This window comes from Ursus americanus, chromosome 17, assembly GCF_024610735.1.
Source record: "Ursus americanus isolate L20-20 chromosome 17, mUrsAme1.1.p, whole genome shotgun sequence".
In the NCBI taxonomy this organism is placed as follows: domain Eukaryota; kingdom Metazoa; phylum Chordata; class Mammalia; order Carnivora; family Ursidae; genus Ursus; species Ursus americanus.
The window spans coordinates 2,897,845-2,913,945 of NC_142143.1; the positions used below are offsets into that span (position 1 = coordinate 2,897,845).

At 57.7% G+C, this 16,101-nt stretch overlaps 1 protein-coding gene across 2 annotated transcripts in view; it reads right to left on the reverse strand.

The window, feature by feature from the left end:
• Positions 1-16,101, reverse strand: part of TBC1D22A (TBC1 domain family member 22A) — a 316,479-nt gene that overhangs the window by 82,118 nt on the left and 218,260 nt on the right. For both annotated transcript variants that reach the window (XM_045779679.2, XM_045779681.2), the window contains exon 11: positions 13,478-13,605. In XM_045779679.2, coding sequence (XP_045635635.1) covers positions 13,478-13,605 — 128 coding nt within the window. The remainder of the gene's footprint in view (positions 1-13,477; positions 13,606-16,101) is intronic.

The following is a 16,101-nucleotide window of genomic DNA, read 5'->3' on the forward strand; positions in this document are numbered from 1 at the left end:
TTAGAAAGTTCACAGTTCCTCTGACGAGGACGTGAATGAATTCCTCCTCCCTTATGCCTTCCTGCCCTACTTCAGAAGAGACGCCCCTGGCTGGGCTCACCTGCTCCATCGTCAAGCGCAATCTCCTTTTCCAGGATCTGCTCCCCTGCAGCCGAGCACAGCGCCGGGACCCTGCCCGGGCCCCTAAACACACCAAGGAGCCAGGTGAGCCTCTCAGATAAAAGAGGAAATCCCAGCTCCCCTCATTCACACCTATAAGGAGGGCGGCTCCGGGCAGGGAGCACAGACCCAGGTCAGCATCCACGGAGGTCCAGGTGAGACAGGAGTGAAAGCTAAGGACCACAGTCTCCAAACCTAAAATGGTTTTTAAGGCCTGAAAGAGAATGTTTTCCAATGTGTGCATCTGGGAATACAAAAAATGTGACAAAGATTTAAAAACGGAATCCTCTGAAATTACACAGTAACCTAGCACCTTCCATGACAGAATATAATTCTGTGGGACTTGGCTCTAGTCCGGAAGATGCAGGCTCGTAGATCTACAGTTGAGCAAGGTCACCAGGATTTTCTGCTGAGGCCAAGATGGAACTCCTTTCCACTCCCCTCAACTCTTCTGTGACAAGCCACAGCCCAGGGAGGAGGAGGGGGCCCTGCACAGACCACCCCCCCCCCGCCTCCCTGCACAACTTCCACCTGACCACAGCTGGTGGAGGGGCACACACTTGCCCCGGGCCGTCCTCACCACCCTCGCCCCTAAGGGTTACCCTTCACTTCACCCTATCGATCCAGCCTGCTCTTCTTGTCACATCCTGAGCCCCTCCCCAGAGCACCTTCTTCCCATCCTACCCACAGGCATGGAACTGTCTCCTGGAGCCACTTTGCATTTTGGACAGACTATGAGCACCGAGAAAGCAAGGAACGTGGCCTTCTCTGGATGCCACTCCCCACCTGGAACCCTACAGATCCCAGCTGAAGTTCCAGACGAACACTCGCTACAGCCACAGATACACTCATCTGACCCGAGAGCTTAAGAATGTGCCACGGAGAAACTATGGATGCATGAAGCAAAAGGTTACCTTGAAATGTTGCACAGCCAGCCCCTAAATATGCACAAAACTTTAGACATTTAACAGTAACCACAGAAATAAATATAGAATCAAGATCTTACCATGTACTGCTCAATGAATCAAGAAAAACAATGTTAATTAAAATGCTGGGTGATGACAAGGGTGAAGAAACTCTTCCTCTCGCTCCGGGCTGGTCCCAATATATATACAGCACCTTGGAAACAGTGGTACCCGTTCACCCCATAACCCACTCCTGCAAATCTGTTTTCAGGGACTGTTGGCAACCTGACGCACCACACGATCCCATCTCCGTGATGATCACGGGGAAAGGCCGCCCACCACTGTGAGGCAGACCGTCGCGTCGCCGCAGGGCAGGACATCACACAGCCGCTTCCCGGTGGCTATGAAGGCCGTGAAGTAACACGACGGGACAGCGTGACAAGTGCAGGGGATACACGCCGAACGTGCCGCCAGGTCATCATGTCTGAGACGCTGCAGACAAAGTGCAACAGAAACACTAACCCTCTTCCACACGGGCTACTCGTGTCTGGCTGGAGATGGTCTGGGGGAGGGCTCCCCTCTCCTCTGAAGTTTCCACCACATCCTCTCCCTCCCGGAGAAATCGGAGTCTGGCACTTTTCAAGCAAGCTGCGAAGGGGCCTGCTGGGACCCGAACCGTGCTCCGCGACCAGCACCAGCCAAGGGCATGCAGGGGTGCAGCAAGCCCGCCTCACAGCCTGTCCTTCAGGTCTGCCAAGGAGCCGGGAGGTTCGCATGTGGAAATCTCAATCCTCACACAGTGACAGGAAGCCAGTGGCCAGCCCAGGACACAGTCCTAGTAGCACAAAGCCTGGTCCCAAAGGACCCAGGAGGGAGCCAAACCCCGCCACAGCTCTGAGTGGTCATGACAGGGACCCGGGCAGGATGGCCGTCTTCTCCTCGTAGTCATTAACAAAAGGTCACAGAAAATTGGGCTGGAAACCTTGAGAATACCTCCCACGCTTGGGACATACCAGGCCAAGCTCCTGAAAGCGATTCTTAGGTTAACTTTTACTTTTTGAATCTCTTCCAGAGCACATAAAAGGGAAGGTAATTACCAGGGATGCTGGACCTCAAAAGAACAATCTATAAATCCAGAACACACATGGACAAGAGGGGCGCCCCTGCAGGGTTAGCCTTGAGGGCAGGAGCTCTCTGCACCCCAGCACAGGGTGTCCCCATCCCCAACTGCTTCTTAGTAAGGAGCAAGACGTGCCGCCCCTACACTGGGGGCAATAAACTGCCCCCATCCCGCCCCATGCAGGGCATTCCTAGGTTGCGGGGGCGGGGGGGGGCAGCCCACAACTTCACTCCAGCAGCCCCATGCATGTGAGGGGTGCTGCAGGGACACAGAGTCAGGACACGAGCCAGGAGGGGCAGGGGTGAAGGAAGGTGTCCCAGTGCCTCTGCCTGCCCCCATCATGAATGTCCGCCATGCCAAGTCTACCTGCCCTTTGCCCTTGACACTTTGCCCTCTGCCTGGTAGGGAGGCCTCTGTAACCAAGGACGCAGCCACTGAGGCACTGTCCCAGCAAGAGGCAGAGTAACCGGACGTGCATGGGGACAAGTCCAGGCCCCGGGCCCCTCACTGATCCCACCGTAAAACGCCCACCTTGGTAGCACAGAGGGGCAGGCCCTTATCTGTGCTGCAACTGACAGCCAGAGGAGAGCCAACGTCACCCCCTCCTCTCTTCATCATAACGACATCTGTCCTTGTCCAGGGCAATACGGCTCAGGCCTAGGCTGACTTCAAGAAGTGCTCACCGATAAAACAGGCTTCTTGTGCGCCCACCCTCAGGGAGACGGCTCCCAGACAAACCATTCCTGCCAGGGCAGCTCAGGGAAGACTCCGCTGGGACCTCCTCTCACTGTTTTCTTGTTCTTTCTTCCTTTGGGGTGACAACAATCCTTTCATATAAGGGGCAAGTGACAGAGTCCTTCCTTCTGCCTTCAACCCACTTCCACAGAGGAAGTCCAGCCAGCACCCCACCACCAGGTAAACCCCACCATGGCCAACGGGCTGGAGCAAAGCCCGGGGTTCTGAACAGAGGTCCTCCTTGGGGTAAGTGAGCAAAGGGAACGAGCAGATTTTGCAGCAAAGTGTGGGCGGCGCTGAAGAAGGCGTGGCTGAGGGAGCCGCCCCAGGACACCGCAGAGCGGGATGAGTGGCAGACGGAGCAGCCTCCTCCTCCACACACCCTTCTAGAGCCTGGATGCTGAGTGAGACTGTAACCGGCCATGGGACGACCCAGCAAACATGATGTCCCCACTCCACATCCTACAAACAGGACGGTCTGCAAACCGCCAGCCGGCTCAGCGAACGGGCCTCCTGAGCGTCTGTCCCACGGTCCCGAGAACGCCACTGGTGCTGGGTCTCCTCGTCCTCAGCACCGCGTGGCCGCTACCCCAGTCCCCCCCCCCCCCGCCTGGGGCTTTCCTCCCTCCGCTCTCCTGGCCCAGCACCCCCAGGTGCTCTGGAGGCAGGCACCGCCTGCATTCTCTCCCTCAGTCCTTGGTACAGTGGCAAGTGACCACTGCGGCCCCAGGGGCCGTGATTTAACTCATTGGTAATGGAGACACACTTCAGTAATGTCCCCGCAAGTGTATTATTTGGATCTAACATGTCACAGTCACACACAGCCCCCCCCCCCCCCGACCGCGGCAGAGCTCTCGGGCTGTGCGCTGAGCGAGTGCAGACCTGACCTCAGGTGTGTGGGGAGCAGCCCCCCACCCCGCCGCGAGCTGGCCGGGTCTGGCCCCCCACCTTACCCTGGGCCAGCTGCCCCAGGAGGACACATGCCCTCCCTCACGCGGCAGATGAAGCCAGTCCTCCCACAGGTTTCCTCTAACAGCCCCTGGTTTTCTAGAACCTTCTGTCCAGAGGCCTAAAGAAGTCAGACAGGCTGCTTAAGGTCACACTGAAGATAAAATATTCACAAATATATCACCTCAGAGCTCAGTAAAGCCGTGACGAGCCATTACCCGCAGTGTGACCTTGCGTGAGGCGTCCGGCTCTGTCACCTCAGACTCCCAGCCAGGGGCCCCAGCAGCCTGGCTCTGGGGATGTGCAGACCCAGACTCGGGGCTGCAGGGTCCTGGCCACTGCTCTCTGACTCCTCGTGAACTAAAACCTGGACGAGACCGGGACACCAGTGTCTGTGACGGCCCGGCTCCAGCCAGAAGACACTTTGATTATAAGCCCCGTTATTTCTACCCACATATTCCAGCTCCTCCTCCAGAGCCACAAAGACCAAGTCCGATGCCAGCACCAGGCCCGGCCCCAGCACACAGGCAGCACCTGCATCCCCAGAAATCTCTCCCCAGCCTCGGCTCCTCCCTCCTCGCTCTTCACGGCAGGTGGGAGCACCCTACCCGCTGGTCTGTGTGACGGATTCCTTCAACAGGCATTTCTGGTCTTCCCCGTGTGCCTCCCAACCAGGCACTTGGGAACTAAGGTGTCTGTCCCAACGACTCCACAGCCTGCCAGGGGTCCACGGTCCCCCAGAAAGTGACAGTGAGCCACTGTCCCCTTCGTGGCTCTGAAGGAGCTGGGGCTTCTCAGATGTCAGAGAATCTGCTGACACCTGGGGGCTCCAGGGACACAGGCGGAGAGGCCACACCACACCGCTGACTTCCACTGCGTCACCCAAAGCCCCCGGTTCTTTCTCAAACTTGCAGGTCCAGGCTCTCCCAGCCATAGCGTGCACTCCACCCCGCTGAGCCAGTTCTCACCAGGAACTGTCTCTCCACCCAGCTCCAGACCTGACTGTGACTCTGCAATAGCTCTTTCCGGCAGTGAACGAGTGGCCACCCACAAGGAGCTGCCCTGTCTGGCCTGTTGCTGGGCAGACGCACTGGACAGTCCCTCCTCACATAACTTCCCAGAAATGAAGATTTTATCTGTTACAAATTTAGAACTCAGAAACTAAAACGTTTAACAACTTTCTTTTCTTGCTCCAAGGACAAATCAGAATTTCACCTACAAAAGCAGGGGGTGACTGTCCATGTCAGTGACTGTGTGGAAGCTGACAGGTGTCCCAAGCCCCCACCCAGAACGTCACTCATTCCCAGGAAGCACCCGGACCAGACTCACCCCCATACACCTGGCCAACTGTGCTGGAGCAAACCAGGCCTGCAGAGGGAAGGGTTCTTCTCCTTAGTGTCCAAGCCCTGAATAAGCTCTGATAAAACCCAACCTGATTGAAATATGAATCAAAGTCTTAGAGTCGCTAAGGACATTCTGGATACTTCTTTAAATACTACTTCTAAATCCCCAGGACACTGACTTCATTGCCACTCTGAAAGAGTGGAGACGCCCTCTCCCAGCTCCTCCCTGCAAAGTTATCAGCAGCAAGCACAGTCTTGCTGAATATTCTCATTTCTAAATCCTTGCCCAGCTGACAGTGATCTATGCCTGCTCCCGTAGGAGGGCAGACATGAAAAGCTTACGACCTCAAATCTTAATGGGCTTATGAAAAAGTATGTTGTAAGGAGACCTGCTTCTCCAGTTTTATTAGATTAACCCAATCCATCAGCTCCAACGTCACCTGATTCACGGCGAATCCGGGCTGCGGCACCCTGAAGGCTCGGGAGCGCCGCACGGCTGTCACCTGGCCCCCCATGCAGAGCTCCCGCGGGGGCTGCACTCAAAGGGTGCTCTCCACCCCACCCAGGGGTGGCCAGTGACACTCCTGTAGTTACAGCGCAGCCAGTAGAGGAGCTGGGAGGAGAGGTCCAAAAGGACCACCCCTGGGACAAAGGATGGAAGCCGTGGGGGCAACCCTGGGCAGGATTTACATTCGGCACCCATCACTAAGGCACCCAGAACCTGAAGTCCAAGCCCAGGATGCTGCGTACGTGCAGAGCCGGCATCAGCCCTCACACCCCTGGCCCCTCCACCAGCCCCCGGGAACCGCTCAGCCGGGCCACCCCACCTGCCAGCTCCTCTCTCTGGGCCACTGGGCTTTACTCACTGAGGCTACCGCCTAGTGAGAGGGTGCTGGGGGGCTGACAAAGATGACTGACAAGAGCTGGGTGCCGCGCCCCGGCAGCCTCAACTCAGGACTTCCTGCAGAAGGGCTGGTGGGCCTGGAGGTCCAGCCACAGCAACAGGCCCTCGTCACAGGCGGAGCTGGAGGTCCAGCCACGGCAACAGGCCCTCGTCACAGGCGGAGCTGGAGGTCCAGCCACGGCAACAGGCCCTCGTCACAGGCGGAGCTGGAGGTCCAGCCACGGCAACAGGCCCTCGTCACAGGCAGGGCTCGACAAGCGGCCGTGGTAAGCAGCACCAAGCTCTTGCACAAGCAGGAACCCAAACCTATAGAAGCTAAGTCACCCTCTGGAAACAGAGCTGGGAGCACCCAGCCTGGTGGATGAGACAGTGGACCTGGACCTGCCCCCCTGCCACCACCACCCAGGCCACCCACTGCCCGTAACTTCCGCTCAGTTTAGTGGCTTCCATTCTGCCCCGGCACCCAAACACCCTCATGCAGCCATGCCCACCACAGCTCCCGCAGAGCAGGCCATGTCCACCTGCCTCTTTGGGCCAAACCACACTCCTTCCCTCGGCAAGCCCTTCCTGGCATCCGGCTCTGGCCCAGGCCTGTCCTCAGCTCAAGGTCCTGCTGAAATGTCCCCTGGGAAGCCTCCTCAACGACCCTGGGCAGAGTGAGGTGCCCCAAGTCCCCTGCCTCATCATCACCTCTGGCACAGCACCTCCTGTCACGGCTGCGTGTCCACCTCCCACGCCAGGCAGTGGACCCCTCCGGGCACGGACACCACGTCAGGCATCTCGAGGGAGCCGGGGCCTACGTCAGACCAGGATTCATGTAGTAGAAGGTGGACAAGTGGAAGGACTGACCGGTGGGGGGACAGACGGATAGATACAGGCCATCCTCAGATTGGCATCAGGTACAATCACACACAGTGCCTGGTTATTGCAAATCCAGCATCTTCTCGCTGGCTCCACAGGGACTATTTGTGACCAAGCCACAGCTGTCCCCCGCCTGGAGGGTGGCGGCAGCCTCCAGGCCCTTCCTCCACACCCCAGGTCCTGCATATCCACTGCCCACCCACGCCCGTTTCTGGCAGTCTTCCTCCTGCTCCACACACTCCTCGTTCACTCCGTCGTGGCCGGGGCTCTCGGAACTCCTTCCCCAAGACCCTCTGCTAGAAGGCTTCATCGCCGGGGGCCGATCTCATTTGGGGACCCACCATGCCCTCCCTGCCCACTGGCTGTGCAGGCCCGGGGACCACACATCCCAGTGCAACTTCTTCAGCACAGCTGCGCGTGAGTAGCCAGGCTCTCTCGCTGGGATGGGGGCTCTTTGAGGTCAGGGTCCCTGTCTTCCATCACTGTGTCCCCAGGGCTGAGAAAGGGCCAGGCCCAGAATAGGTGCTCAGTAAACGTGCCTTGACTGAACGATCAAGCTCTTCCCCAGAGGTGCAGACAAGTCCTCTGAAGCCCAGGGAGGCCCCGCCTCTCACCATCTTGGACACGCCCTCTCCAGGGACAGCAAAGGTGGCACAGGCCAAGCGTGAGGGGAATAGGGCGTTAGGCAAGTCCTGAAGGTCTGCGATTCCCAGGCCTCCGCAGTGACTGATGAGCCCTGTCCTCGGGATGGGAGCCGGTCCTCGACTGGAAACACCGCGTGGAATCCCCAGATCGGTCCCGCAAAACAAGCTTCAGGAAATGCCCTGCCCTGGGCTCCAAGGACAGCGCTGAGCTAGGGCAGAGAGGCCAGAGTCCGGAAGGCCACAGAGACATCTGCTCCACACAGATCCTCTCCTGGAAGGACCCAGTTCCGTTTGGCTGCAGGTGGACCATTCAGTGCTTGATTGGCGGTAACACCCTAGGGACTGGTGACCCTCACGCTGCTCCCTTGAACACGTGTGCACCAGGGGCCTGGAACCTCCGGCCTCGCCCACCAGCACAGTCAGCTCTGAGCATCCGGGTGCGGCGGCCCTGCAGACGGTGTGCAAACGACCAGATCCAAAGATGAGCTCGGCAGTCCATCTCCTGTGATTTACTGCCAGCCCCGTGAAGAGCGTGACTGAAGACGCTCTTTGGGGTATGGAGAGTGGAAGTGTCCTAATTAGAATTCAGGTGGCCTTTGGATAACACGAGGAAGGAATTTAATAAATGCCTTAAGCCAAATGAAGTCATCTTGCAATACTCACCGGGCAGTAAGAAATTTTTCCTTTTCTTAAAACAAAATCACCAGATTGTAGGAAGCATGAGGTCTCCAAGGGCTCCGTCGGCACCACCCTCATTTACCAAAGCCGTCCCTAGCCTCAGGATGGAGGAGAGGAGCCCTCTGTAGAGCCACGTGCAGGGCCCCACACGTGTCCACGAAGCTGGGCGGTGCTGGAGAAGGCAGGAGGAAGGTGGAATTCACCAGAACACACCCGCCACCCGAGGGCCAGCTCCGCAGCAGCTCATGCCCCAGGCTCACTCCCCAAGTGCCAGGCAGTGATGCCAACACCCCAGCCAGAGCCCTGACTGTCCCCTACAGACCCAGCCCTCCCATCTCCCTTCAGAAAGCTATAGGTGTTCTTTACTTAGGATGCGCCCCGGCGGCACACTCACTTCTGAATCAACCTCGCAGGACCCTGGGGAGGAAGGGACCCCAGCCCGTGGCAACATTCCCACCACCCAGCGAGCCTTCCCCACTGCACGAATGGCAATCTCCGTGAGCTTGGAAATGCTCAGGACTGCCCACTGTGCAACCGGGAATCAGCCCTCTGTCCCCTTTCCACCCCGTCCCCCCTCTCCCCTTCACAGCCATACTACTCAGAAGATGTGGGGTCACCTCAATGCAAGCTGAGGTCAGCCCACCCCACCCAAAGTGCACCTCTCTGCAGCCTTCAACGGCCAGGGCACTACTGCTCCAGTGGAATGGGGAGCTGCCCACTCCCCACCATGACCTACTGACCCCGCCATCCCCTTCCCAGAGCTGCACCCCACATAAGGCAGCCACTCACTGTGTGGGCCTATTCCATTTAAATTTAAATAAAGCAAAATGAGAAGTTCACGTCCTCAGTCACATTTCTCATTTCGAATAAGCCACTATGCCCACGGGCTACCCCACTGGGCGCTTCCATCACCCTAGAACCTTCTAGTGCACGCGCTGCTCCCGAATCCCTCCCGTTGGCTCCACGCAGTCCAGCGCTCCCGTCCCTCCCCCTCGCAGCGCGGCCAGGCCCCCTGTACCTCCATATACTTACACACCCACACTGGGTCACTCCCATGTCCTGCTATTGTGAATAATGCTGCAACGAACATGGGGGGGGCCTCTTGCAATACTGATCTCATCTCCTTGGAATAAACAAATTCAGTAAAGTTGCAAGTTAAACATCAATACACGAAAATCAGCTGCATTTTTCTACCCTAACAGTGAACTATAGGGAACTATCCCATGGACAAGTGCCTCGAAAAGAATAAAATACTTACTAGTAAATCCAACCACGGAGGTGACAGGCTTGCACACTGGAAACCGAAGCACCGATGAACAGAACGGAGGACGAGGCAAACAAACGGAAAGACGTCCTGTGCTCATGGACCCGATGAATCAATAGTGCGAAGGCCCACACTACGCAAAGCCACCTGCAGACTCACCGCAATCCCCACCAAAACGCCAATGACATTCTTCACAGAAACAGCAAAGCAAACCTAACGTCCGTATGGAAGCACCACGGAGCCCGAGGAGCGGAAGCCGTCCTGAGCTGCCTGACGTCCTACTGCCGTGGAGCACAAGGGAGTTACAATCCGGAAACTTCGCTTGTCTCTGCCCTTGGGGAACCTGCGTTTGCCAACCCCGCTGGGCCCATCTCCTCCCGGGCAAGGCCCTTATTGTGGCCACCCCATCACGGGGAGGCAGAGCTCACCCTAAACCGCACCTCGAGGGTCAGGGACCCCTTGCCAATGGGGCACAGAGCACATCCTCTCCCATCATCTCGGGAGGTTGAGCAGCCAAGCTCAGACACAACGGCAGGGCCTGGGACAGAAGCTTCTTCCCACAAGGGGCTTCCATAGGCCTCCAGACTAAAGAGCAAGCATGGGACGCGGAGGGGGGAAGGCAGCCAAGGACCTACCCCTGCGTTCTCCCAGGACCCTGCTGCTGCAGGGAGAGCCCCGAGGAGCCGGGGACACTGCTTGCTCCTGACATCTAAAACCTTCTCTCCCTGGATGTTCCCGGGGCTCACTCCACCCTTCACTCCGGTTCCAGCTCAGACCTTGACGGAGCAGCCGTCCCCAAACCCACAGGGAGAACAGCAGCTCCCGACACCCTCGTTCCTTCACAACAGCTGCTGCGGTCACGCCCTGCACGTCATCGCCTCAGCTCCCCCCGGCACCAGGAGGACTGCAGGTCTAGCGCCCGTGGGATCTAGGCTTCTCCCCTTCGTCCAGCAGGACTGGATGAGCACGTCACTCCCCCTCGCACTCCCTCATGCACAGCTCCCTGCTTCTCACTGTTTTCTCCACAGCAAACACCCCGACCTTACGGGAGCCTTGCACACTCCTGCATCTGTCTGCTGGGACGTAAGGGCACTCAGGGAAGGACTTCTGCACAGCTGGAGGCCGGGGGCCCGCATGTTACCTTCCTCCCTCCACCGTCATCCCACCGGGAAGAGAGGACAGGACAGAGGGAGCAGCTCCAGCCGCACCTCTGTGCTGGGACAGTGCTGAGGGCAGAGGGGAAACTGTGGGGGCATGCCTCCGAAGGGACCCTCGGCAGGGCTGCCCACACCCCCCAACCCCGCCACCAGCACAGGACAACAGGGTCCCTCCAGGGCCAAAAGGCTGCAAGTACCAGGCTAGCTTTCTCAGAGCCGGCGGGGGGAGGCCGAGCCCACACCATCACTGTCCAGTCACAGCAGTGCGGTGCCCCCCCTCTTCCTGCCAACTCAGTGTCTGCCCTCCTTCACCTGAGAGCAAGGCCTGCATGCCTTCTCATGGACACAGACCAAGAGGCTAGCTTGTGGAAGAGAAGGGAGGGTCAGAGAGCAACAGGAATGAAACCAGAGCACGCCTGGCTGACCAAGGGCCCCAACAGGTTAGGGACAGACGACCTCACCTCCACAGCTGCAGACCAAGAGCAAAGGAAACAAGCCCAGGGGTCTCTCTTGTTGGAGGTAATCAGTATCCACGTGGTGGATGGACAGATGCACCCTTCCCACAGTCCAGGGATGGGCAGCCAAAGGCAAGGCTGAGGGCCAAGTCCTAGAGGCCTGGCATCGGCTCCCACGGCCCAGGCTCCCCAGGAGCCAGACTGCCCCCTCCAGCCTAACCACTGCGAACAAAAGCGCGACGTGCCCGGGGAGCCAGGGCCATCTCCCTGAAGCCTGGGCTGTGGCTGGATTGTTTGTGCTTCTTAAATGCCTGTTTTCACGCCTGTGAGGGTGCCCCTCATTCATCTTCACGCCACTTCCTGCTGGGAGCCTGGGTCAGAGCAGCTGCCCCCCAAAACCCTTTGTGGGCACACACCCTCACTGGGCTTCAAGCTACCTTCAAGGGGTTAAGGAGCTATTGAAACCTACAATGGCCCAGCTGGTAAACACCCCAGTTTAGGTGAGAGTAATCACCAGAATGCCATCCCGTGATTACTATGTATTTTCATTGCCAAAAGATGTAATACAATTTCATGGTTACTTGGACCTGTAAAATAGAAATACCCCCAATTTTTAAGATATGAAAAGGTTTATGACCATGGTACTGTCAGCTCAAGAATGAGTCCATGGTACAAATGAGTCAATTCATGACAAAATTTAATTTCAGGAAAATTAACGCAATAAAGATGCCACAACTGTGCTTAAAGTTTTAACACCTATTAGGAGTCTGAGGGAAGTGGTGCAGGACCACAGACACACAGATCTGTTTTCTGGTTCCTCACAATGCGACTGACTTCGTACCTAATTTATCTGTAATGGGGACGTCATTACAAGGAACTGTGTGTTTAATGAGGGGACCAGGGTCTTCAACAGCCTAACCCATCACAAATGGAGAGCGTTCCCACGTCACGGGGTATTAAGTTTGTTTCCTACGATGCTACCGAGACCCACTTAATAGCACCAGGCTGACAGCCATTCGCACTGAACAGCCCAGGGAAGGCTTTATATCCCAGCAAGTGTCAGTGGCCAAAAAGTCTGTAATTGCCAAGCACTCAGAAAAGCAAAACCGAAGTGGGGGATCTGGACCCAAGCAGCTGAGTCGTCATAATTTCCACAGTGAATATCATTAGAACACGCAAGCCGCAAAAACGGAAAGCAAAGTCAAAGCATGGGGCTCCAGAAGCACCAGCAGCCCCGAGCCCGCACGGGACACGAGGACGTCCTCAGGAACAGAACTTCGGGCCGCCGCTCCGGCTGATTCCCGTGACCACAAGCGCGGCGTCGGAAGCCGCGGGCGCGGGGGCCGGGCCGCTCAGCAGCTGGAGCTCCTAACCCAGAGAGAAAACGCAGGTCCAGACCGAGGGCTCCTTCAAGGGAGGGAAGGGGAGGGAAGGGGAAGGACGTGCAGGACAAGCTCTAAGGGGCCTCCCGCCTTCCGCCACCACATTCATGAACGTCTACGTGCAAGGCTCCCACGCGGGAGGCCAGCCCCGCGGCTGGGGCTTATGCTGCCCTACACAGCAGCCACTGCCCAGCGCTCCCTTTCCCGGTCCAGAGCCCGCGAATGCTGGGGCGCACTGCAGCAGAAACCCTGCCTCTCGGAGTGAAGAACCCAGCCTCCGCGGGCCTCCACTCCCGGGCCCACGTCAGGCTCCCGCTCTCCGCGAGGGATGATGAACGGCGGGCGTGTAAGCCCTGCAGCGCGGCCTCAGCTTCAGCAAACATCTCCAGCAAAATGAAAAGGTGCTAGAATAAGCAATGGGACACTCAAGGGAACAAAGGTGGTTTGTTCCAGAAAACTCAATCTCCAGAAGAAATGAATTTCATCAAAATCGGTGGAGAGGAGAAAATTTCATATTGCACTGAATCTGTCAGTGATTTTTTTAAAAATCTTTATTATAAGTAACTCAAAACAAAGACAACGTGTGAGTCCTGAGTGTGAATGTTTCTGGCAGCCGCGGCGCAGACGTACGCAGAGTTACAAGCATCCCCCACCACACCCCTAGGACCCTGACGAAATGTAAATTGCTCATGAGCCCCGGGGACGCTGGCACCACACGGTCGGAATGAAATTCAGCTACAAACAGAACGACAGGAAGTTCTTCTTCCCGGTTCTACATCTACTCAGACGACAAGAACACCAGAAAAGGACGTTCCCCGAGCGGACGCCTGCGGGCACAAAGCCAGCGCGGCAGGCGGGCCGGGCTGGGCGCGGCAGGAGGGAGCGTGCGCGGGGCCGCCGGGGGCCGTCGGGGACAGCTCACCTGGTAGGTGTCCCACAGGCGGATGGTGCAGCGCAGGGGCACTTCCCGCATCAGCAGGTTGTTCATCCAGCGGAAGGCGAACTGCAGGTACCTCACCTCGTGCTGGTCCAGGTGCCGGTGGACTTGGTCTGCACGAGACAAACACAGGCCCCAAGGCAGTGAGGGAGAGCCCCCCGGGGGTGACCACGGGACCACCCACGCCGACCACCAGATGCCCAAGCCACACGCCCAGGGAGCGAAGAAGTCATCTCCATTAAGAGAATTCAGATCGATTCTTCCTCTGGAAAGGGAGCGGCAGTGGTGGCCGTGACGGGAACAGCGGCGAGGGTGGCCCGGGGTCATGTGTGCACCATGCTGCAGATGCCCCCGCCCCGCCCCAGCCCCAGTAAGAGGGGCAAGACCACTCCTGCCTCGCGGGTGAGAAACTGGTCTGCGAGGCCAGCGGACGCTCCGGGGCATGCAGTGAGCGCTCACTCCCGCCCCAGGCAAGTCCACCAGGCACAGGCTGCAGGCCCAGGAGGGCTCGGACAGAGAGAAGGAGAGCTCGCTGGCTCCCAAAACGACCTCAAGCTCATCCCAGGCCAATTCCCCACGTGTTCCCGGACCCAGCCAGTGAGCCAGCAAGCGGGACACAGCCCTGGGCCCTAGGCTGGGTGCCTCTGGATTCCAGGTTTGGGGCTGGCCTCCAGATGGCTGACCTCTCAGAAGAACCAAGCTTCCCTGACGCACGATCTCCCACCAGCCACGAATGGCTCCTCCCCACCCCACTGCCATGGGCAGCAACTCCTCAGCTGAGGTCCCCTGTGCTCCCTGCCCAGACCTCTCTGCCGAGTGCTCAGCAACCTGGGGCGAGGCTCTGGAGCTCCACGAAGCTCCACGGTTTATGAACCCTGGATATGCCCCTACAGGAAGCAAAGATTCTGGGGATGGTGGTGACCCTGCTTTTTCCCAGCATTCTGCCCGCAAAGATCCACTCTGCGCTGTTTCGGAGGACAAGCAAGTGCTGCCGAACGGGAACCTTCCCGTGCTGACTGTGATTAATCAGGGCCCACCAAGCGCTGCTAAAAGCACTCTTCCCGCACACATCTTTTGAGTTCCTGAGTTACATGCAAGTTCCTTCTCTCTGGGGCCTACCTTCCCCTGTGACCAGCCCTGAGAAGTGACCCTGAAAAAAGTTTACAGGTTTTCCCGCTCTCCCAAAGAAAGTTCCAGAACTAACAATAAACAAGTATTAGTGTTTTGTTGCTTCTGGTTTGTTTTTACTCGTGTCCCCAAGCACAAGGGGGGGGGGTGCGAGGGGTGGGAGGGCCCTGTCCTGAGACCCTCTGCACCTTACAGTCACTCTGGCTGAAGTGTGAGTGCCTGGCGAGGTGCTCTCGTCCACAGGAGAGGAAGGCGGGCCACAGAAAAGCTCCAGACAGCTCTGGTTCCCACTACTGGAGCCAGTTCCGTCACTGGCTCTGCTAGGACACCCCACTCCAAGCCACTGCTGTCCCCGGCTGAGCATGACAAACACGCCTGGACACCCTTGACGTGGCAGGCGGGACAGGACACATGCAAGGCTGGGTGTGGGGGAACAGCTGGGCCACATGGTGCAGCAGACCCAGCAACACACTATAGGATCAATCACAACTAGACAGTGACTAATGGCACGGGGCTGAGAAGAACCACACAGGCTCATTTCTGAGTCCTTGCAGCCAGCTGGGAGCGAGATGCCAGGGAGGAGGCTGCTGGGACCAGGCAGTGGGAAGACCCCAGACGCCCCAAGGCCCACCACGTGCTGCTTCTTCGGGAACGAATATAGGGACCGAGGGCTCTGGGCACGGCATAGGGCAGGCTGGGCCCCGGGTGCCGAGGCCAGGAAACAGGCAGAGAGGGAAGGCCCACCAGCTCTGGCTGATGTCTGCTCCCCCAGGGATTCAGCTCCTATGGGCAGGGGCCCCTCTCCCCAGACAAGCAATTCACATGCCCGGGAAGGAGGACTTGTTTTATTTTTGCTTGATTGAGAGGTTCTGACCCAAGCCCATGCAAGCGCGAAGGAAGATTCCTACATTTCTGCATTATCAATCCCATTTGTCCTTCCCCGTGAAGCCTAAGCAGGAAAACATTTCTGTGCACAAGGGGCTGGAATGGAGTGTGAACCAGGGAGCCAGGTGCTATCGAGGCTGAAGTCAGCTGGAAGCAAACGGGGTCACACTAGGCAGTAAGAACAGATCGCCCTCAGAAACTTGAAAGCTATTCTTATAGTAAGACCAAATAAATAAGCATTATGAAGTCAATTATCATCACTAATTTTTAGGATAAAACCTAAGCTTTCAATGAAATGCCGTCTTTGCACTAGGCCCCCTTGAGCCCCATCTTCCACACCCTTGCCGCAGACTAGGGCCTGTCCCCCTGTCCTGGGGCATTGGGTGAACACAGGTGAGAGGCCCTTGAGGAGCTCAGGCCTGAGCGACCACCAGCGTCCAGCAAAACACAAGGCCAGCTCAGGGGCTGGCTGGCCTGACAACAGGGTGCTGCGGGGGCTGACCTCAGTGGTCCCCACACTGAGCTGGACAGCACCCTCATCTGAGGAGCTTAAGACACAGGTTCTCAGGCTCATCTCAACTTTCTCCATCAGAATC